This window comes from Zootermopsis nevadensis, unplaced genomic scaffold, assembly GCF_977971745.1.
Source record: "Zootermopsis nevadensis isolate Lab colony 2312 unplaced genomic scaffold, Znev_1.0 Znev_ptg000015l, whole genome shotgun sequence".
Lineage (NCBI taxonomy): Eukaryota > Metazoa > Arthropoda > Insecta > Blattodea > Termopsidae > Zootermopsis > Zootermopsis nevadensis.
Genome location: NW_028259147.1, coordinates 8,799,138 through 8,823,961, shown reverse-complemented (window position 1 = coordinate 8,823,961; position 24,824 = coordinate 8,799,138). Strand labels below are relative to the sequence as shown.

The 24,824-nt window shown below is 36.5% G+C and overlaps 1 protein-coding gene and 1 non-coding gene across 2 annotated transcripts in view; both read left to right on the top strand.

The window, feature by feature from the left end:
- LOC110838453 (uncharacterized) overlaps window positions 1–24,824 on the top strand; it is a gene marked incomplete at its 5' end in the record, with an annotated part of 72,998 nt that overhangs the window by 6,109 nt on the left and 42,065 nt on the right. Inside the window, one exon of the mRNA XM_087348930.1 lies at window positions 13,197–13,326. Within this exon, the coding sequence (XP_087205056.1) occupies window positions 13,197–13,326 (130 nt within the window). The remainder of the gene's footprint in view (window positions 1–13,196; window positions 13,327–24,824) is intronic.
- On the top strand, window positions 10,389–10,459 carry TRNAG-GCC (transfer RNA glycine (anticodon GCC)). The gene has a single exon. It is a non-coding gene; the product is annotated as a tRNA-Gly (tRNA).

Below are 24,824 nucleotides of genomic sequence, written 5' to 3'. Positions count from 1 at the left end.
AGAGAGGAGCCATACCTCCACTCACCCCAAACGCCTACATGGCGTATAGTGGGACAAACTTTACTTTTTATGTATAATTTAGAAGATCGTGGAATTTATTTAAATTTATTTTTAAACAATAAACAAGAAATTGACTTTCCTACTCTTAAAATGAATGCAGTTTTCTTAAACAGTATTGTAGTACAATTTGGTTGAATTTCATTTCATACATGATCATACATGTAACAGCGAGGAACTTCTTATTTTAAAAAAAGAAAAGTGTAATTTTGATCAAGTAGCCCAACAATTTCACACAAATTATATTTTTGCACAGTTTTTACATCGATTTTAGATTTATTTTACATAACTCCATAAAAGTACTTGAACGATCTCATTCTGAAGCTTTTTTGTCTTGTTTCTTATTGTAGATTAAATCAAAGGCGTATTTCAGAGGGAACTAAGTGTTTTATCATTATATAACACGGACCGAAATTGACAAAGGTTTCAATTTCATCCTTCAGTAAACCCAGACCCTATCTTGTTCATGGAATAAAATTCAATTCCATCGTCTTGATGGATAGGAACTATAGTTGGCCAAAATGCCAAAGAGACATGTCCTCTACAAACTGCGACCTGCAGGCCTCAGTTATTTTCTGTATTCTCTTTTAGTCCTATTAAACCTTGAGTCGTGAAAATTACTTGCATTTGCAAATTGCTTTTGGAATTACGTTTCATTCTGTACGAAATATGAAAAACTAAAAATACCTCTCAAGGCGCCATGCCCTTGTGTCTCTCGGTACGTTTTAATTCCAAAACCACTTTATAGATGAAATGAAATATGGTATGGGTAGTCTGCACTCCGACTGCTTGTTAAGAAAATTTAGTTTTGATTGAGATTGGTGAGTAGATTCTCATAAACTAGTGATGTTTATTGTTTGAAATATGCGGCACATCGTGTGACATGGCATAATATAATTTTGACATATAAATTTACGTATAATGTTTGACATAATTTGTATATATTATATTTTTAATCATGAACGTATTAGGTAAATGGATTTTTTTTAGTCACATGTTTATTCAGTCAGGGATTAGTGGCAGTCTCTTGAGATAAAGTTAATGAAACTTCTATAAAATAGAAGAATTTCGTACTGTTTTAGTGATGATTAGCTTGTTAAGAATAGGTCATAGTTACTTTATAACCAGAAATGTATAGTCCTATTATTAATAAACTTTCATTTAAATGCCTTGTTTAATAGAAATTATCCCTTCTCATAGAACTAATAGTTTCCAAGAAGTAATTTTAAGTACGCATTTCCCATGGAACTCAATATAATGTGTGCATTAAACACGTAAGAGCTAATAAAAATATTTATTTGTAATACTTCGCCTAAATAGCAGTCATTATATAGAATGCGTAAGTACAGTAGGAAATGTCTGAATTTTACGCCCGTTTTCGGGTACAATAAATGTCAAACCTAGTTCACAATGAGCCGACAATAGCAGCAAAGTTATTCCGAAATTCTGATTGTCACGAACAACAGTTTGTCAGAAGATTTCCGTCTTCTGGGTTGTTGCGCTGTGTAGTCTGGTCGATGTTAACCAACGTTTCAGAGGTCATACTATACAGCGCAACAACCCAGAAGACGGAAATCTTCATACTCACCGCTGTGAAAACCTCAAATCTTACAACAGTGTGTCAGTTGCCACGGTCTTAATAAGCTGACATCCTTTAAAATTATTATGGCACGCGCACGTAATATATTTTCTAACTTCCTGACCGAAATTATTCTTCTGTAACGAAAAGATACAACAGCTCGGGGTTCTGTCCCTTGTGGCTGGCGACCAACTAAAGGACAGAATTTTGTATCGCCGTCAGCCTGACGCGCGTTTAAGTTCACTCAATGGACACCGTGAACGAAGTACGAAAAGCCTGTTCCCGGGTCAAGATTTCGTACCGAATGTCTGACAGATTCAATATTCAATAAAGGGGAATTGCCATACGGTTGACTGGGACGGATATCCGAGGATTGACACACAAAAAGAAAAGAATAAGGGAACTATAATTTAACACTTTCGCTTTCGATATTCAAAGTAATTTTGGGGGGTTATGTTGATACTCGGAAATTTTCTCGTCAGGTTCACTTCCAGACCGGATTTGAACTTAGTTGTTTACGTGTATGAAGAGGTCGTAGCACCAATATGTGAATAAGTGCAGGGAAAAATAAAATAGTCAAAAGGAGTGGAGAAAAGCTACGTATTATACGAACAGAGGTAGAAGAGATATCGCTCGTACGTTGTTTCCTAAAATTGTTTGGCTATTTTGGATTGATTCTCGCAACCTACTCACATTGCATTGCAATAGGTATAATGTTTTATATTAAAATTATGACGTGTGTCAACATCCACACATGTCTAAGTGCGAGTAAATTATTCAGTCCAGGTGAGGACAGCTTATTTACCGCATTATATTGAAGCCAGTTGCAGTAGTGAAAGGACGTGTTTTCATCACCAAAATCAGTAACTTCATTCCGAGTTAGACAGCTAATGAACTGGATCAATAAACTGTCATTATTGTTTACATCAAAAACAGTTTGCATTTCGACGTAGGTCTACTTACTTTCACACATGCATGCGAATAACCTTCACACATCACTGGTTTTTAATCAGTGTGCCGCTAGCTTTTTTCAAGTGCTCCAGGAAGTTTTGGATAGAATAATAAATATATAAATTTAAATATGCAAATTGAGAAATCAGAGAATTGTTAATATCGCGTTATTATAAGTAAATGAGTATTCTTAATTTATTAGTTAAACTTCATCTTTCTGTTTAACAGTAATATTATATTTTTTACAATAAATGAAATTACTTAAAAATAAGTTTACTCTTATCTCTATTCTGAGTATAGTGTGCTATAAAACTGAGTATCTCAAGTGTGCCGAGAACCTCTGACGTTCATATACATAAAATCGCATCTACTTCGTATTCTGACCCCAATATTCTTTAGATGTATTGAAGTAATTACATGTATCTTTCTTAGTAACACATATCCTTACTAAACTCTTAATTAATACTGTTATTTTATTAAATCCTATACACGGATCATGTCCCGCGCCGTAGCCGCGCGGTCTGGGACATCATGCTTCGGACCGGTGATACGGTGAATGGTTCGAGTCTCGGGGAAAGAAATGTTCTCATGAGCTTTCGACCAGTGTATGGGACCGGTGCCAACCCAGCATCGTGAGGAAATTGGGGAGCTACAATGAGTAGCGTAATCCTGTCAGGAAAGCTAGCAATGGCTGGAGGTTCGTCGTGCTGACCACACGTCATCCTATATCGTGTTGGATGATCGTTCACCTCTGCTTAGGCATGTGAACGTGAGGCCAGCAGCCATTTAGTCGGCTTTGGCTCACTGGAGCTGTTACGCCACGGATTATTATTATTATACACGCGTCATTAATAACCTTTGTAAATAATTTAAATTGTAACAGGGAACTATTAATGTGTTTAGTAACAGAAAACTCAGTTCGATTCTGAGGGTTTTTGGCGATGGTGTAATACAATCTGGTCTGCTGGATTCTTCGACATTGCCTATTGTCTAATTTTATAAAATACTCAACGTTTCGAGGACTGGATGTCCCCGTCTTTAAGTGTAATAAAGGAAGAATCTACCCTGTGGGTTCCGTTTGAATGAGCTAATTCTAATTACTGGACAAGCTAGGTCACAACAACTACATGTGTTTAAGTACCTGAGATCAGGTTTTGTGAACGGCAGATAATAATGATATTAAAAATAAAAATTATAAGAAGGCATATGAAAGTCAAGACTAAGACAAATATGAATGCAGAATTAAAAAAAAACAGCAAACCATTTCCGAAAACCACCCAATACAGGAAGCCCCGTGCAGGAGAAATACGAAATACTACGTCCTCTCCACTACACCTCAAGAAGAGCACGGAACTAATTCTTGAAATGTTGTATTTTATAATGTCAGACCTTGGACAAGGTTCACAAACCCATCAGTCCACGTAAAATTCAGTGCACTGCAATAAACTTATATTGGGTTATTCTTGTGATGCTTATCATTAAATTTACATTTTAAAAATGAAATAGATAGTACGCATCTTTATTATTTACTATCTTGGCTAAAAATGGTGGCAAGACTTGTAAATATCAACTACATCGCTTTATGCAGCTCGCTTCATAATGTTGTACCCCGGCTGCTACCAAACAGACAGGATGGAATGTAACGAGGAAAGCTGAAGAATTTATATTGCAAGCAAACAAGCTAAATTAATACTGACAGCCTCATTGGCCGTGCTGTCTTAATTTGTCTGAACAAAAGGATTAAGCTCAGGGTAATACATTCTTTCGCCCTTTATTTGTCATGTTCCGTAGAGGACTCGCCCCTCATGCAGACAGTACTTTTTTCTTTATGGAATCTTTATGAAATCTTTGTGGTTACAGGAAAATTTGAATCTGGTTTAGGTTCAAAAAGGAGACATTAACATAGTAAACTTTTAATAAAATCTTCTCGGGCAATCAGCCGCGTTAACTGGTTACCGTAGTAAACCGACGTTTCGGGAACAAACTCTGTCCCCAGGCGACTTCCGAGGATCCAGTCACATCAGAACCCTGAAGATGGGGACAGAGTTTGTTCCCGAAACGTCGGTTTACTACGGTAACCAGTTAACGCGGCTGATTTCCCGAGAATATTTTATTGATTGTACTCGCCGCGAAAGTCTCAAATCCTATAGAACACTTTGTCTATAAATTAGTGGACGAATTAAAGGATGTGTAATTATTTATTTATAACACGTACGAAAAACTTAAGTACTAAAAAAGCTTTAACGTATTTTACATGTGGCCACAGAAGTTCATGAGTTTTTCGTAAAATTTATTTTGCGTTTTGAAAAATACATTTAATTAATGCGCGCTAATTCTCTCTCTCTCTGGTTGGTTGTTCCACTAACTGTTATTTCAGTCGTATTTATCTCTCTGAAACTGCGATCTGATCCTCCAGCAATACAACGTGTAAATATTAATTACAGGGGATACTAGTGCAGTGTATCAGACACATATCGATATGTAGGCCTAACTGCGAAATACAGATTATATGCGTTAGTAAGCTCGTATACCTGCCTCTCTTTTAACTACGTAAAAAACTGCCGATGTTACATGCATAAACTTGTAAGTGGATTTTCAAATAAGAGTAAAGAACTTGTGCCTTTCAATAAATTGCATTTAAGAACTAAATAACTAATATTTATAATTTTATAATTTCATATTCTGTTTATTAAACCCCAGAATCTCGAGCTTTGTCACAAAATAATATTTTAAACGGCTTTGCCTACGCATTAGTAATTTAAGAGTTTTGAAAACAACTTACATTTTACTAAAGGTCAGAATAGCCAATTACAATTTGTAAAATATTGTAAATGCGTCATATTGTGATTCATAAGTATTAAAATATATTAAAAATTTGCCGTCAATCACAATTATAAATTGTTAAAAGATTAAAACATCATTTAACGTTTCCCATCGAGTACTCGATTACATAGGAACTTACACGACTAGTTTCGGCTATAATTTAGCCATCAACGGGTGTTACGTAGTATAAACCTATCACTAATTATACTACGTAACACCCGTTGATGGCTAAATTATAGCCGAAACTAGTCGTGTAAGTTCCTATGTAATCGAGTACTCGATGGGAAAAGTTAAATGATGTTTTAATCTTTTAACAATATTATAATTGTGATTGACGGCAAATTTTTAATATATTTTAATACAATTTGTAGTTTCGATCGGTTTGAATGAAGTTTCTCAGGATTTGGTTCAATCTCGAATTTCGGCGGTGACAGTGTTGAACCATCTGATTTTGTTACCAGATGAATGACGTGGGCAGCTAGCTGTGTATCTGTGCTCCAATATAATCTACGATCCGCAGACATGTTCTGCTATTAAATTGTGTAGAATCAGGCAGATACATTTTTATTTTGTGATATTGTAAAAAATAATATGCAAATTATATTGTAGACATACAAAATTTGATACGAGGTAGGAATCTACAACATCTGCAAAAAATAATAACGTATATTAGAAAATTAAAAGAAAATGGAAGTGAAGACGCTAAAATATTAGGTCTAATGTGTATAATACTTAGGAGTTACAAAGTAGTTTAAATCCAGAGTTAAGTAAAGACAGTGACCAAGTGGACAAAAAGAGATAAGAAGCTTGCTTAAAGGTAAAATTTAGGATAGAAATGTAAAATACAGACACCTAATCGAAGGTTGGAGTTTTACGTTAATGTTAAATTTAAATAAATTGATAATAGGATAAATTCTAGGGATATTGAATAAGTACCTGTTTAGTGAAATAAAAGAAATTATGGATTATGTACGAAAGGATATAATACAGAAGTTGGGGAAAATAATAATAAAGTTATTCAAATTCCTCCGTTACTTGAATATGACACAATAAATAAACATATATAGTTATATCACAGCATGTCTATCGTATTATATCGTGTAGGATAGGAACAGTTAAGTAAATGTAATCTTATTAAAGTACGATGGCCCAAAGTCTGTCTAAACACGGCATAGCCTCACAGAAGTCGTGGATGGTACGTAACCAAATTACTGCTTAGCTTCTGATATAGAAATGCATCATTCCCGAAACAGCTGTTTGTCCAAATATTTAGACAATACTGCACTTGCCTGTAGGCAAGCAAAGGGATCATCTTAGCAGGGTAAAACTGCAATCTCTATAAAACAAATAAATTTTAACCATTATATAATAAATTTGTCACTTTGACTCAGATATATGGAAAATTATGCAGCTAAATTACAGGTGAACCAGAGCAATTTTAATATTTATATCTTTATTAACCGCAAATGGCATGTGGTCAGAGCAGGGTTCGATCCGAAGGCCTAGAAGTGGCCACAATATTTTAACATAATGGTACGCAGAATTCTGATTTACTCGACCACACTTCAAACCAGAGATATGATGTCATGGAGCTTTTAAGTGGAAACCAAAATACTCGTAATAAATACTTTGGCGTAATTTTACACCACAAAACAACTGCATCCATTATATATACTTGAATTCTTTACGAGTTTCAAATCGATATGGCCTTGTAATCCTGGGGTCTCGGGTTCGATTCCCGGCGGTGCCCGAATTTATAACTTGTGTTGGGCAAGGCCGTGGTCTAGGCAACACGGAGTTTTCCTCCGTGGCATCCCAACAATTACTCCATTCACACACAGAAGAAGGCAATGGCAAAACACTTCTGGATCATCTGCCAAGAACGTAAATGAACAGGTCCCAGTCGGAGAAAAGGATGGAAGGATCCTGTTCATATGGACCTGTCGTCAGACAGAACACTAAATAAAAATAAAATAATATATATATATATATATATATATATAAAACAAACAAGCGCGCACTCACGCACCATGCACACACACACCTGTACTTATTGTTTTTAGACCAAGAAGATTTAACTTTGTTCTTACCTTAACCATTTAGTTATAATTATTCTTGGTATCGACATAAACGCTCCGGCATAATTTTATTTACTTTGCACGTGGAACAGGATAGATAGAAATAATGAATGGGTTAGTGTGTGGATTATATACGGAATAATTAATGAATAAATAAATATATTGGTATGAGTAGACACTTGGTGTTTAATGAAAAATTCCATACAAAGCCACTATAATCTTTAATACACAAATATTTACCGTTTAACATCTTAAACATTACAGATGGTTCTCGGTTCTTATAAATCTTTATACCTATAATTGAAATAAGAGAGAAAATGTGTACTCCAACCCAGTCTCTGCTACTTTGCATAACACATTGGCCCTTAATTTAATTTAATTCGAATACACATGGGACTGCAGATTACTGTTGCAAACACAAACTAACTGTGACCACAAAACAAAAACATATTACTTAGTCAGATTTCAGGTCCTCACGGCTGAGAGTATGAAGATGGCTATCTTCTGGGCTGTTGCGCCGCGTCGTCTGGTAGAGGTTTACCGACGTTTCAGGGGTTCTTCTTGTCTCCGTCATCAGGGCCATAGCTGTAACGTCGTAACAACCCAGAAGACAGCCATTGTTTTTACTCGCGCGCTTTGGGAACCTGAAATATCATTTAGTTTTTTCTTGATTTTAAAACACCGCTCCAGCAAAATACTGTAACCACAAACTGAACTGAACACTTAAGTGTGTTCAACAAAAACTGCTGCATTGTATTAGTCACGTGATGGAACATACATCACCTCACAAGTGTAATCAGTTCTTGTACAAAACCATTAGGCATGCTATTTAATTGTCTAACCACGCCTGTTTCACAACTTCGTTCATGAGAACAGGGTGAACAATGTGAAGAGGAGGTTAAATTTAATGTACTGCAAGACCGTACTTTAAGAAAATATTTTAATATTATGCTCCGAGAAAATATGAATGTGAGTTGTAAATTAGAAAAGAAATTGGATCAATCGTGGCCAATGCTGTGTGATCTAATGGTAACACTCCTAATGTGTTATATGAATATTATAAAAGTAATCAGAACTTTCGACACCTTTTGTATGGCTATTCTTATATTTTAAATGAACATCAAAAAATTTTACTCGTCCTATTCCAATTCCGTACAAACGCTGAAAGGCTTTAACTGACGAATTTTGTTAATGAATATCGTTCACAAATTCCTCGCGGTTACTGAAGTTCCAGTGAAACTTGAAATACAAAAAAAGTAAATAAAAAGCGAATCCAATTGTACGAGGCTTGACAAGCGTCCGTATTCTAACAGAAACGAGGCGACTAGCCGAAGCATGCCAACCGGCGTTCTGTCAACTCCACTCTAATAAGAGTTGGTATGAGGTTTGAAGTTAGTAGGCTTAACTCTTCTCATCACTAGATTAATTATCCCCTAACTGACACCGCTCCTGTACTCACGTGTGTTCCCCCCTCACTTCTGCCACATGCACCCTCGCCCTCAACCCCAAAACACCATTACAGGGGTCTTATTTGAAAGCGTGCTGTGGTGTGGCCAGAACCGGACACCAGCATTCGTATTTGGGTCCATTGCTATTCCATCCCTATGCTACCTCCCCATCTCTCCATTCCGTGCTTGACGTATTGTAGAATTCATTCAGATCGACAGATTTTTAATTAGTCCATGCCATTGGAGTCTCTACTCTTTCATTACATACCCAAACCACTATTTGTAACTTAACGCACGCGGGGGTTTTCCTGTGAACCTAAAGCGAGAGTCTCGTAGAGCATATCACAACCATTCAGCTAAAAATTTACGTTAATATTCGGGTAAAAACTTCGTTTGAATCGATCATCGATGTAGTAGATGTGTTTCGGTTCCAGAAACCAAGGAGGGGACAGCGATTTCTATGAATTACATGTTTATTAAGCTTCAAAATAATTTGTTTGGCGCAATAACATTGGGCCTGCTTTTCAAACAGCGATTTCTCTTTGGAACGCGGTAAATAGCTGGGCGCTATTTGATAATCTCGTACTAACGCTCAGTGCAGCCCATCTTGGAACAGAACCGACCTATGGTCACGTGTTAGCTGGGCCGTCGTCACGTGTTTTGGTTGTGACTATTTTATTGGCTGTTATGTTCTGTCGTGTCGCTGAAATTTAACATCATAAACCGTTTCATTGGAGAGGAGGACAATTTATCTTATCAATAAGCACTCTAACCAGATTATTTCATTTCTGTTTAGTGCTGAATTTGATTTCATAAAAATTCTTTGGATACCTTTTACATAATCAGTGTTAAAAAAAGAATATTTTATAGTGAAGAATTTGACAGTTTATTTGCGCATTATTCTGAACAGATCTTGCTTACATCTTGTCTCTGCTCGAATTCAATGCAAAATTTAAGAATCATCTAACGTTTCTGTGAACACGGCGTTTCAATACACGGAAATTGTGAAACACATTTATAAGAAATATATAAGAAACCAAAACTTGTGTTCCTAGTATAGTTTATTTATGTAGGTATCGATCGTAAAACACTAATATATTCTATTTCTGAGTTTGGAAAGCGTTAAGATTATTTTTGACAGATTCCGCTATACAAATTGTTATAATTAGTTTACATCGTGGCTCATGTCATGTGGGAGTTCATAGGACCAGAAAGGGTCAAGGATTCCATTGGTACTTTAGAAAGTTAAATGGGTTTATATTAGTTGAGGAAACACTGCTTAACACTATTCCTGTAGCGGACAGTGTCCGGGAGCTTTGGAACGAATTAATGCACTTTCCCTCCAGAATACAAACAAACTATAGCTAACCTATTCTTCATTTTTGTCGGCTGTTCCACATGACTTCTTCAAGAATTCTCTCTTCAACATTACACTCAACCTTACTTTCACAAGCATCGGTGGTTCAGTGGTAGAATGCTCGCCTGCCACGCGGGCGGCCCGGGTTCGATTCCCGGCCGATGCAAGTAATTTTGCACGATGTTATAAAAATAGTGCTGATTTATCTTTATGGTCCCTTCATAACTAAATTAGGGATTTGTCTCTAAATATTTATCCAGATTCAAATATATATATAATTCTTTTCGTATTTTGTGGTTCCATTGATTTAGGTGTTTAATTAACTCTTGTGAGTGGACTTTTTTTACCTGGTTTGTTTCCTTGGTTTCTATTTTCTCACCTAAAATTATGTACACATTTCTCTTTTCTCAATTATTGTTATTTTCTGCGCAGATCATAAAATATCAAAGAGAGCTGTGCGTTTGACAAAACTTCCGTATCGATATTCATTCAAAGATACATAAGTATTAAACCTCATCTTCTTATCTTGATCGCCATTTTACTGTCTGTCGACAGAGTACAAATTATAAGGCTCCTCATTTAACAGATTTCTCCAGCCTTCTTAGCTCAAAATATTCTCATTATTACCTTCTTTACAAATGCCATAAATCTGTGTCCTTCCCGCACGATAACACACACAGAAGAGGTTCAATTATAGTTTTGAATGTTTTAATTGATGTTTTTCAAAGATTCTGAAAGAGGTGAATTTATTTCAGGAGTTTATAATATTTAAACCACGTCTGGTGACGAATTTCATAACTTGCGCCTGTTAATTAGAGTTTACGCTTCGAAACATCAAGTAAACTTCATTTCATGGTGTAAATAAACAGGTGAATTCGTTTTGAGTGTAGCAGGGGCCTAACGCACGTTTGAAACTGTTAGATTTGATCTGTTGTGCACTTAATACTAAATTTATTAAATATGAATCAAAATTGTCATGTTTACCACTTGGTGTCTTTAATTAAATAGCCTCTTGTTACTCCACATACTACATCAACCTATATAATGGAACAAATCCCCTACTTGATTTTATTGTGACTGAAATGAAGTTTTTTCAGTTATTTGGTAAACGTAATTATTTTATATACTAGCATGCGTCGTAGCTTGATAATATTTTTTAAATCCTACTCATAGCCATGTGTTTAGTTGATTACCATGGTGCGAAATGTTTTATATATGCACCAGTGCTTTTGTCGGCTGTGCTGTGTGCAGTTGTGCAGCCGAGTGGTTATGTGAATTCATTCTCTGCTGTTTTAACCCCGAAATTCCACCAAAGTTTCGATGTAATTATAAGATCATTAAAAATTAATAATATTCAACATTACCTGTTTTGCTGAAATTCAGATTGCTTTATCTTAAAATGTATTAACATTATTCTGTCTCTACTGAAGGTTATTATAATATTAGCCATTCAAATCCCACTGCTAACTATGTCCCACATGATTCAACAATCAGGAACATTTTGTTTTGTATTTATGTGTTTCGTATGATTCTCACAATAAACTCTTATCATTTCCTTAAACAGCGTTAAAGATTCGATTTTGATATACCATTAAGTAGAATGCATAGTGTATATACAGATATATAATTTATTCCAGTTATGTCACTAGTTCTGAGTGTGGAACGTTATAGGTTATAGTAATTGCAGATAAATGAAGAAGGAAGTCAATACGCATATGCTATTAAAATTTGGACTGTTAATCGTTTCATCGGAAGTTATTATTAATAAATTCCTGGAATTTGCTCATCCGTCGTGTCATCATTTGTAAACGTACAAACTGGACCTGTTCTTTAGGTAACCAGCTAAAACGTCGTTTCCTTTTCAGAATACCAGACGATAAAAAAGTATAACTACAGTTAGCTTAATTAAAATATACCATCGTCAGAAGTCTCTGGGATTGACTTTTGTAGTCAAGTTTCCTCCTAAACACGCCTGTTTGTTGCTGTGTGTTTTATGTCTTTCATCATCGCGTAGAGACTTGACAATTAACCTCTGGACGTGGTATTGTTTCTCATAGCGTATAACAAAGGAAAATGAAATAGTCGAAATTAAAATTTCCCCATCCTCCTCCACCCTGTTTTACTCTAGTTTGTTTAAACTTTATAAACAGAGAGCATAAGAGCGTAGTTATATCACGATATTTAGTGGCAAAATTACCACCAGACCTTGTTGGATACTGTAAACAAGTAGTTAAAATGTGGCCAAAAATATTTGGATCTACAAATTTAGCATTTACGATATGTGTGCCATAAGAAAACACGAGATATTTCTGAATCGGGGCTATAGCCAGTTCTTCCATGACGTAATACGCACACGTGTTTATCGCGAGGGTGAAATAGGTTTAAAATGCCGTTATTGACGTTTGTCTCGTTATATATAAGACATATCGCTTAGAAGCACTGATCCTACTAGTCTGAATGTATAGTCGGCGCAGTAGTTTTTGGCCGGTGGAATTTTCAAGGGGAAGGCTAAGAGCGAGTCACTGACTGCACCTAGGAGCTTATCGGACTGAACGCCCAAACAAAAGAAATGCGCTGACCGTGCCACCTCAGGTACATAGAGTAGGCCCGTCCGCCAGCTTCTCCACCGGCCAAAAACTACTGTGCGGACTATAACTGGGGTTTGAAAATATCCATAAAAGTTAAGTCTGTGCTAATTTTATTTTGAATATAAATAGTCTTTGTCAAGAAATGTGTAAGATTTTGGGGCAGAAAGTACACCTCTGAAACGTTAGTAAACTTCTACGGCGCGACATCCCAGAACACAGTCATCTTTATATCGCTAATTGTTATAATTTATTCGCGATTCACTGTTATTTGTGTCGTGATCATTTACAACACTACAGGCCTTTCGGATGTTGCAGGTGGATAATGTGCAGCATCCATCCTGGCAGGCCCAGCTCAGGGGTCGCAAGAAATGGACCTTGCAGCCGCCACCCGAGTGCTACTACCAGTGCAACCATGTGGAGGTTATCGTCGAGCCCGGAGAGATCAGTGAGTTTTATAGGACGCAATGTCTTTTTAAACATTAAGTTTAGTACGAAATTGGAAGTTAGTGCTACAGACGAGGACGTTGAAAATTTAGCAAATATTTTGATGCTAGTTCGTAAACGTGTATGCCCCCTTGGCTTTGAAAAAAAAAATCCGAAGGTAAGTCTATAGAGTTTCTTCAAAGTATTCCAGAAAAGAAACAGATAATCTTTACCCAGATATAATGCTTGATACTGAATTGAATTGTGGTTGTATGTGGTGTAATCCATAGTATCCATGAAGATGAAGGAACGAACTTAAGTAAAACAAATAATTATAACCCACACATCAAATACACATATAACGATTGCATTTCACACATTTTCCTATAGAGGACTCTGGGGTATACATAGTTAGGCTGTCTGGAAGAACAGAAAAGAATGCAGAGGTTAACGATGTAGTTATAAGGAATTGATAAAACCATAAAAACACGAACATTTTTACTTTTATTTATTGGTTACTGTACTGTAGACCTTAGTTCTAAAGTCATAGTTTATTGGATATCGGGTAGTTCTGCTGCTACGTTTGTGAAGTGCCGGGTTCAAATACCGTTCTGTCTGTCTCGACTGAAGTTCTTCGTTTTTCTGAGACTCCCCAGGTAAATGCCGGAATATTACTTAAAAATTTTACCAGAAACACTTCCTTCCATTTCATTATTAATGAATCATTCAGTCATTGACGCCATATAATCTGAGATATTTAAATCGCCATTAAATAAATCAAGAAAATTAAATAGTGGGGCAGAACTCGTATGCGCTCATCGCCTGATCGAAATGGTAACGCGTAACGCAAGGTCAGTGGTTGCCTAGTATAACTGTAGCAGCCGCTTTGGACTTAGCAACACTTCCCTCGCTTTATTCGCTTACAGAAGTGGACCTTTCTCCATGAGTGTTTGAGATCTACTAACCTGTTATAGTCAGCTGGGAATCCATTCAAGTACTGTGGCGCTGTTCCTACTGCTTGCGGCGAATATCTCAATCTCCTATGAGAACTGCAGTTTTGAACAGTGGAACGCTGACTAATGGTACCGCAGTGACATAAAACCCAGTAACTATGGAACGTTCAGTGGTGTATCTTCCTAATTTCAAAACAAGTCCTGAGGGAAAATATTGCATATGTGTTATCATCGAATCAAAATCATTGACAATGAGAAGGAAATACATTTACCAAAAGTATGAAGTGGATTCGTTTTTTAGGCAGTAAGCTCCTCTGAAACCATAATCAATATCTATTATCCATTGATCGGAGTTCTTAACGTTGACGCTAATGACATTTCTTGACATAACGTTACTTAATTAACCGTTGGAGTAGGAGATTCGCCACTGAAACATTCCCTGATTTAAGAAAGTATCTCTCTTTAAAAATTACTACGTTTTGGATAAATTCTAATAATATCCTGAATGAACACTTTTTCTTCAAAGAGATTGTTTTATGTTTTCTGTATAGCGAGTTCTTTCTGTATACATGTTTCATAAAGGAATGTTCTCATTTAGTGACACTGTCAGTACTAGGCGAAGAATTTCGAATTTTGAATTTCTTTCCATTCCAAGACAATTCTACTTTGGTAAAGCTGAAGGGGTTCTTGAGACTTATCATATCAGCGTGATATATGAATGTGAAGTGAACTGCCAGTTTTACCCTCTGACCGCCTTAACACTTGGAGACTGAATAGAACTGGAATGCGTGACACTTCTAAGTGTTGCGCCTGCCACGTGTGAAACCCCTGGATTTCGAGACTGTCACTTCTCTGACTGAGCTATCCTGACTCATGTTCCATTTCGTTGTGCCTTGTATCTCTCTCACTGCTGCCACACGTATTGAAAATGTCCTGGCTTCTTCGTGGAGTTGCATTCACGTAATACGTTATTTGAAATAAGGTCAGGGTCGAGTCGGAGGTGAATATTACGTTCCTGCCGTTGATTGGCCTGTCACAAAACGGAAAACATCCAGCACTGTGTGGAGCAGGTACATAAGATGGGATGATCTCCTAATGAACGTTTTGTATGCATTGCATGAGCATGACCTACTTTGTTCCGCACTCTTCTCCGACTGCAATCCGAGATGAAAGAGCGTGTGTCACAGAAAGATAAACTCTCCGCAGATATTAGACTAAAATGACAGATTCTCTTGGAGGTAGAGTTTCTACATGTGGTGGTTAAGAACGTGTTGGAATTTACAACGAAATCCTTTCAGTTACAAAATCTAAAAAGTGTAAACCGATCTGATGGAAGGTTCAAACATAAATGTAATTCTGTTGCGAGCATAAGCGTCATATGGTCGTTGTTTGTCATATTTAAGCATCGTTTATTAATATTTAATTCGGTCATCGTAATTATTAACTTACGAAGATGTAGAATTTCCTCTTAAACGAAGCTCGTCTATTGAAAATCGTTGATGGGACTCCTTCCAAATCCCTGCTAATTTGGGTAGCATTATTTCCCGTTCTTCTGTTTTCCTTGAGGTGAGCCTAATTCTGTGACCAAGCAGCTGATCGATATTTTTGTGATGTCTGCATTATTTGAGGTTAAATGCTTCATTTGTAAGTTATTTAACAGTGATGTATGTAAGGTCACTTGTGAACGATGGGTCATAAATTGGCCATGGTCTATTTTGAAGTACCATTTCAGAATTCGTCTTGAAGAACTGAAAAAATAAATCAAAATAAGGCAGACCGTGGTTCGAACAGACGCTTTCCAAATAGAAGTCGGATAAATTACGGCACAGCTGACAAAAGAACTAGCAAGACGCGGGGAAAGTGGAAAATCAAGCTTCAAGGAGAGTAAACTGTTGGAGAGAGAAAGTGGTTGGAGGAAGAAGAACCAAGGATGGAGAAGAAAGGATGGCGATAATCATGAAGATGGCAATGACGAGGAAGAAGGAAATTTGAAGAAGTGGTCGAGGATGTAGGAAAAGAAAAATGAAACAAGAGAGATACCTAAACGAAGCGATAGAATGGGGAAGGAATATTAAGAGAGGACAACATGAACATAGTAGAATGATTAGGAATTAAATTCTAAGACAAGATGTTAGACGGTGGCGGGACGATATATAAAAGAATAAGGCAACAGACAAAAGTGTAACCGGACTGGAATAAGAAGGACGAAGTGGAAAAGATGGGGAAGATAGAAATACTAGAAGGATGAAGTCGTCCAGTGGATCTAGTGTCAGGAGGCCGGGATTCAAAGGAAAATAACTTGAAGGAAATGATGAAAGTATTAGTAGAAGAAGAGGTGGAAGGGATTAAGAGAAAAGAGAACCGACTTTGGCCCATATGAAAAGGAGGAGATGAGCGGCGACGATGTAAAATGGAAACGAACGGCTGTTATGAGTACATTGAGCAGAAGTAATATAAAGAGGGCTAACACTGAAATGTGGGCCTAACTAAAAAAGTTATTAGGAACTTGATGTGTAAATTTTCCCCAAATTAAGTTCTGGTATGCTAGCTCGTTGTTAAATATTATTATTTGAGAAGTAGTTTTGTTTCTTCTCAGCTACGTTTGTTTCTTTTACAAATTAATGATCAGCTGCACTGGTTGTCTCTTCAATATTAATCAGCAACTATGTTGTTTCTTCCTTAAATATCCAAGCTCTGTTCTTTGTTCCCTTTGGTGTATTAACGACGAGCTGTGTTTTCTCCCTTAAATATTTAGGAACAGATGCGTGGTTTCACCCTTCGTATTTATAGAGTGCGTGGGCTATTAATACCCCATGCTCAGTAGAACAATTCATGGTCTGGAGCCCAAACAGAAGAAAACTTCACCTATTCATTTATTCATGCACATCAACTCTGCACATCCTTCACATAAAAATACAGTGATTTATAGCGATATGATGTGAATTGCATTTTAACTACGTCTACTTTTACACGTACAGGGATGATAATAATTCTTTGGATTAATGTTCACGGAGCAACCATATTTATTGCTGGGTATAAATATATTTTTAATCACCTTGATTAGAACTGCCAGAGAGGTTCAAAGTTAAACGTTCCCAGAACTTCCTTCACACAAGACTTTGAATAGAATTGAGATATTGGCATTTGTAACATTGGCATTCTTGTAAGACTTGAGGTTTTCACAGCGGTGAGTATGAAGATTTCTGTCTTCTGGGTTGTTGCGCTGTGTAGTCTGGTAGATGTTAACCAACGTTTCAGAGGTCATACTGCCTCCGTCATCAGGGCGATGAGTCTGTCTTCTGGGTTGTTGCGCTGTGTAGTCTGGTCGATGTTTACCAACGTTTCAGAGGTCATACTGCCTCCGTCATCAGGGATGAAACGTTGGTAAACATCGACCAGACTACATAGCGCAACAACCCAGAAGACTAAAATCTTCATTGACATTCTTCGCCACTATTTGGACATAAAGGGTCTACAACGTTCTTTAGTATTAATAACTAAAATTACTTAGTTTTAGCGTTTAACTCACACGTCTGCCACAACAAACAACAGCTGATTACTAACTTGATGTTTAACGACAAATGGCAAAGCTGATTATTGATGTTTATCAAAGAAACAACTCCTGTTCATATTTAAAGAAAACGTGACAGAATTATCATTAATAACTTAATTAAGAAGGAAGTCCACGGCCCATAATTAGCATTTTAACGAATAATGACAGAGCTCATACGATTAAGAGTGAAAAGGCATTCGTGGTTGTTAATATTTGAGGAATAAATAAAGTGTTTAATCACTAATAATTAAGTGAGAAACATCGCGGGTGGTAATTAGTGTTCAAAATGAAACGATGTGACTAATCTCTGTTTGCAGGGGAAAAACAAAGCAGTTTAGTTACATTTATGTTGGCAACGACGAAGTTGGTCATGTTATGCTGAAGGAAAACATTTGATACAGCATATTCAAATTTGAAATATCCGTTGTGCAGGCGTCACTCTGTGTATCGGCTTGCAATTAGTCTCGCTTATATCCTTCTTCGCCAGCTGTTTCCCATCCTACGAATCTGCCAGAGAGCGTAATGTGAGGTTGGGTTTTGCAAAGGGTGGAGTCGGACGGTAGGGCTGATACGGGGCTATAATGGGTCTCGGGGGGTTGTTAACTACAAGTACACAGCTTCAGCATGAGGTCGGGTCTATTTGTACGTTGTACCGGCACACAGCAGGAATTGTACTAAATCTCTTCGCCCTGTCTTTCGAGTAAAGTTATTGAATTTATAATTTTAAGGGAAATATTACTTTTAATACTCATGTTTCTTGATTAGTACTGGTCTCTTATGTTTAAATGATAATTATAAAATAAAATACTATTTTTTATATGAGTTCGTTTGCAAAAACCAGTTACTGTAAGACAACACACTCTTTAACGCCTGATTTATTCGATGTTCTGTCTCTTCGATATATGCACTGTTATTTTACATTTAATGAGAGCTAAATATTTTTATGAATTGCTATTTTCTGAACGTACCATAAAGATATTTTTTGAAACGCATTCATCAGTATATAAAGCCTCTTGAATAGCTCCATTGTAAAGAAGATTCGAGTCTCGATATTTGTTTACTGCGGGGAAATTTGAAAACCTCGGCATTTTCAGCGGAAGGAGGAATCTGAAACGATGTTTGAATTTTGTAGAAACTTGGTGCCCATGGGACTACCACGTACGATCCTATCGGTCCGATCCCTGTGACTCACGTAGCACGCGTACTTATTTGATTTCCACAGACAGGCTGAGTAAACATGGGTCGCTACACTTCACGCACGGGCATATATCGGGTGTCCCATGAGCGTCAATATTTCACATTTCTTGAAAGCTGGTAAAATATACAAAAAAAAAGATTGGAAATATTTACTGTGAAGATATTCCTACAAGGCAATTTGCACGCTGCAATTAAATACAAAATAAGTTTTGGGCTTGCTTTGGACGTATGAAAAAATCATACGACAAGCCCATAACGCTGTCTTCTTCGTAAACTACAAGCATGTAAAAGGCTTATAAACGACTGTACAAGCTGTAATCTAAAACTCGGAAATCATATTCAGGTTTATTTGTAGTAATTTTAATTATATAATAATTACTAATATTGTAAAGAACTAATATTCCACCCTCTGTTGATAACGTAACTGCGTGGGGCAGTTATTTACTTAAAACTGCACTCCTAATTCGTATTTGAAATAGATGATAACTAAAATGAGTAATAAACTAGTCTTTGCTTAATTTTATACGTGAAAGTAAACAAGTCTTTGGACTCCAAGTAAGAAGAAAATGAGAAAAGTTAGACTTCTTACCACCATTCGACAAGGAACACAGGTTGTTTTGATTCTGGAATTAGACTTCTTGTCCGGTCACGAAGCATGTAGGCCCGTCATTGAGGAAAATCGAATACTTTGGATAATTTTATCTTGTCCTACAAATACTTGCATGATGAGATGATACTCATGAGACATGTGGATCGCCTCTAAGCCACGGCAGTAAATGAAGTTTTGGAAAAAAAACAGGAAATAATAGAGCGAAGTAACTAAATTTATACAGGATGATTCAAAAGTCTCTATGCGCTGTAACAATATTGATATATTTCTCTTGGTGAAATTAAGGTTACAACACGGCACCACTGGCTAAAAAGACGCCGGTGTTAGACACACACATGTAACAGGACATATGTGTGCACAGAAACTTTTAAATCACTTACCTCATACAACAATTGCTGTTCTTGCAGCTGCAAGGGAACAACTGGATCACTCTGTATAATGTGTGTTACATAGAACGCACTGACATCTGTATGTGTATTTTTACACTATTTGTCTGCAGTTCGTAGTCCTTGTCAACAGATAGCACAAGTTCTAGCCGAACACATTTAGGTTTGCAATTTGGAATGCTTGTATTTTTCACTTAAGGGTTTTCAATTGTTTCATATAGCTCGTAACTGACAAAACTGGCAGGAAATGGTTTGCAGAAATATATGCGCCTTTCTGAACAGCAAACAATCTTAGTTATGACCGTTAACTTTTTAATTTTTTTATAAATTCATCGTGTCTCTAACAATTCTTAGGCTACATCAACAATTTTAGCCGTGTACTTAATTCAAGAAGTCAACCACTTGAATAAAAATACAGTACTCTTTGACAATAAAACGAAACCTAAAAAACAGAAAAACCATGGAATAAACTATATGACTTCAACTATTATCTACAATTGAAACTTGAGATAAATGTTTTCAACATGGCGTGGCCGCGATTGTTACGAGCCGCTCGTAAAGGTCGCTGACTTGCCAAGTAATTTGCCCACATCTATATTTGAATGTTCATGTAGGCTCTCTAGTAATGTGGCCCCTGTTTTGGTCAAAGGTTTGTAAATTAATTGCATCTTGTCTGTTGTGTTTCTATAACATTTAAAATGTCTTCTTCTTACATTTTCGATTCAAATCATTTAGAACAATTTTTTAAACACCAGTTCTTAACAGTTGTTCATAAACTGCATCTAAGTCGTTATTAAAAGATCGATTAGCAGAACGCCTGCTTCATATTCCAGATACCATATATTCTGACTCGACCTTATTTGCCACGGCATTTAACTCCAGGAAAGTAACTTAAATTAGTAGGCCTGTTTCTCAACGTAATTTCAAGTCAGTAAGTAATAGCATTCTCTCTTTGTTCTACGGAACGTAACCAGCCAACACAGGGCCATTAAACTAACCAAGAAACATAATCTATGATTATTAACAAGCGTAACTTGTTTGTTATAGTCCTTTATTTTCTTGGGTTAGGCTTTGCATCTAAATTTATTTCGCTATTGTTCTTGCTTCTCAGGTTCGCGTTCACTCCTTAAAAATATTTTTAGCTCCCAGATTCCTTCTTGTTCTTCTTCTTCACCGCCCTCCGCTTTCAGTTTGATCCCTCTGTCCGTGATTCCCATTCTCTGTATGCTACAATTTATTCTTTTCACGTCCTGTTTCGCACTCAGCACCCTATCTGTGTAACAACTCTGTCCTTCCTGGAAGGCTTTGTGCGCTGTATTGTTGACATAAGCTTCAATAACAGCAGCTCCTGAGCGTAGATCCTCTCGACGCCTTTCTCTCTCTCCTTCCGCGTGTACTGCCGATACAAAGAATATTCCGATCCGCGGTGTAAAATGCTGAGGTTTCCTTATTACCAATTTACTGAATTTCTTAGTAAATACATTTATCTTATTCTCGCCTCCATTTATAATTTTTTGATTTCGTGATCGTTAGCATTATGAATGTGGCTGGCTTCTGGGTTATATCAGACTACACGGCGCTACAAACCACAAAGGTGTAACTTTATTCTCGCTGCCGTGAGAACCTCAAATCCAACTTAGTTAGCATCAATCCTCTTAAAAGTAGTAAAATAACTGGGTAGAAATAACAGTAACAATAAATTCTGAAAAAAACATATTTTATTCTTCAATTTATAACACTGAAACTTATTAAATAATAATACTACATGTGATTTTCTATTAATACAGAAAATAATCCATCGCTGTAATATGAGATAAAGATTACACTTGTTAAATTCGTAAGCCTCGCGTGTAAGTGTGATATATTGCACTCACTGATGAAGTTAAACGCAACTGTCACATCTCGGCTCCCGGCTGGAGTTACGTGACTCACCGCCAAGCGCTACAAGGTTTTATCGATACAAGACAATTATCGCTTCATAAAATAATGAAATGAACTTACCTGTGTCTCATAGCAGTTGCTGTCGGTAGTTGGGAAGTGATATTTGCGTTCAGCTTATCAGTGAACGCACTGCATAACGTTTTGCTAGCTAACACTGGAATCAATATACTGATGACTGAATAACACTTTGTTTTTTTTTATTTTGTGGTATTAGGGGAGACCTGCGTCTGATGCATAATGCTAGCAGTGTCACAGAAAGACCACTTACTGAATATATGTTTTGTAGATCGAGAATTTATGCTGTTACAGTGAAAGAATAAATCATTTCTGTTGACAACAAAATGCTGAACAACGCAATTAACTGTTTAAATTAGTTAAGGTGGAACTGACGTGTTGAGACTAGTAATTAACACAAATCAAGCAGATGTAATTGTTTCTCATGTCACATATCATGATAACTAATGCACTTCATAAAAATTAATAAATTCGTAAATTTATGACCGTGTACTCGTTGTGCTAATTGAACAGACACTAAATTATAAATCAAAGTAATAGCATATTTCATTTCTCAGAAGAGTTTAGCTTTTATATTTTGTATAAAAACACTTTCGTGTGATTATTCCGTGACATCGTGTGCTTCAGAAAGTCATGTCTGATAACCACACTCCATGAAGATGCGAATCTTTTGCTTTGTTATAAATTGGCACAAATATAGTATTCGAGGACGAGGTTATTGCGCTTACGACTTGGAAGTAGTCATTTTAGCAAGGCGGTAACAAAATATGGCACTGGGTTACTCCATATGTACGCGACAAGGAAGGTAAAATACTATACAAAATGTAATTATCAGACGGAGCTCGGACCGGAAAAATGTTGATGTTTTACGCGAATAACACCAGAAACAGCTGATCATTTGCTGGAATTTGCATGGGTTTGAATCACGATAAAAGTATTAATTATACAGTAGGAAAAGCCTTGTCTTTTACAGCGCTATTCATGAAACATAATTCTAGCTATTCTCTAGCATGCATTCTATGAAAGTCTATACTAAAAAGTTAAATTTAACAACACATTGATTTTGGTAAAAATCGGAGAACAAAAACGGTAATTTTTTTGTGAAGCAGAACAGTAGTGTCTGCGCGCCAAAGTTACAAACTCTGTATCTCCAGACTAGATCTGTTTCTGTGGTCGCTGGTTAATGAATAAATGTTAAATTCTAACGAACGCATCATAACTGTTACGTTGAGCATGCATTTCCTGAATTATGTAATGTATTTATTGATAGATTGTTTATAATTGAGTAATTTTGCTTTCTAAACAAATACATTTTCAAAAATATTTTTTAAATGTTTACGATCTTGATAAATGGAACTACGTATTTATCTTTTCATTATTAATGGGCTGTATTTTCTACACGACAGTCAGCTCTGGTCTGACAAGAGCCTGAAATACAGAATGAGATGTCCTTCGCCCAGTTGATATTGAAAGTGAGAATTAAACAGAGAAATGGGAAGAAGTTTCTGAATGTTTTAAATGTATGTGAACTTTCCCTAATTGCATATTCTGATTAATCATTTATTAAGCTTCTTCTGGTGAAATTCTTAAAAGATAGACGTGAAGTCGCCACAAAAAGAATGTAAAAGATGGAAATTTGGGTAGGTGACCAGATTTTGGAAGACTCAGATAGAAAGACGGACAGATGCATAGGGTAATCTATGCTTACGATAAAACGTAAAGAACATCTGAAAGGCAAGGGAAAAAAGAACGCGTTTGGCAAGTGAATCAGAAACTGATATCGACAGGGGTTGCAAGAACTTTACGGGTAAAGCTTGTCTCTGGGAAAGAAGTCTGCAGAGAAAAATTAGTTCTAGGGTTCAGACAACTGAGAGAGTTGACTGAGTATGTTGATATGACTTATTCAAAGAGTTCACGGATCGGTTCTCGACTGAGGTGTAGCTTAGTCTAGTGGTTCTGAACTACAGTTCTCTAAACACTTTAATGAAATGTGTCACCAGAACTGAAACGCATAACGACGGATTCTTTGTGTTAGCGTATTGTGTTACGCATATTCCTGACTATTTGAAACGCTTGTAGTTGGTCACCTGGTAAGAAATTCCTCGCCTCTTATTCTACTCGAGAATTAAATATCCTGCGCGCAAGAATTGCTACTGGAAAATATCCTGAGCCAAATGAATTAAATTAATATTCTCACACTCTATTTTTTGAGATCTTTAAAGTACAGAGGTAACTTTATATACCACATGTTTGTCGCATTATTAGGGTGATCGCCCGCCTCTGAAACGTCAGTCAGCTGCTGCCAGAGCACACGTCGAAAGTTTCCAGAAGACAGTAATCGTGGAACTGGTTTAGAATGTTACTTCCCTTGAATTTTATTCTAAAATTCTTCATATACAAAAATTGTAAGATGAAAGCCGTACGTCGTAATGAAATCTGCATTTTATATTAGCCTTTATGTCATGTGCATGTACTTTGCTTTCGACCTTTTGAGAAAATGTATAAAATACTATTAGAATTTAATTTTTTGCCTATGTTTAAATGTACCTATTCAAAACAAAATTGAACTCTCTGTACAGAATTTAATTCAGGCTCCAATAGGCCTGTCAGTTGTAATAGAAATGTTTCCAGTAGTTTCGAAGTTGAAACATACAGACGGACGGACTGATAAGATCTCCCGTTGTTCATTAATATGCGATACTTTGTTCAGGTCAATAGGTATGGTTCATCCTTGAACAGAGAACTACGCCGAGGTTGTAAGGTGTGTAGAGGAAGTTAATCTCCGAGCCTTCTTGAATTCAACGCTAATGACAGTAAAGATCAGCTGTAATTTGAGCCACTTTATACCCTGATATGCTTTGAATA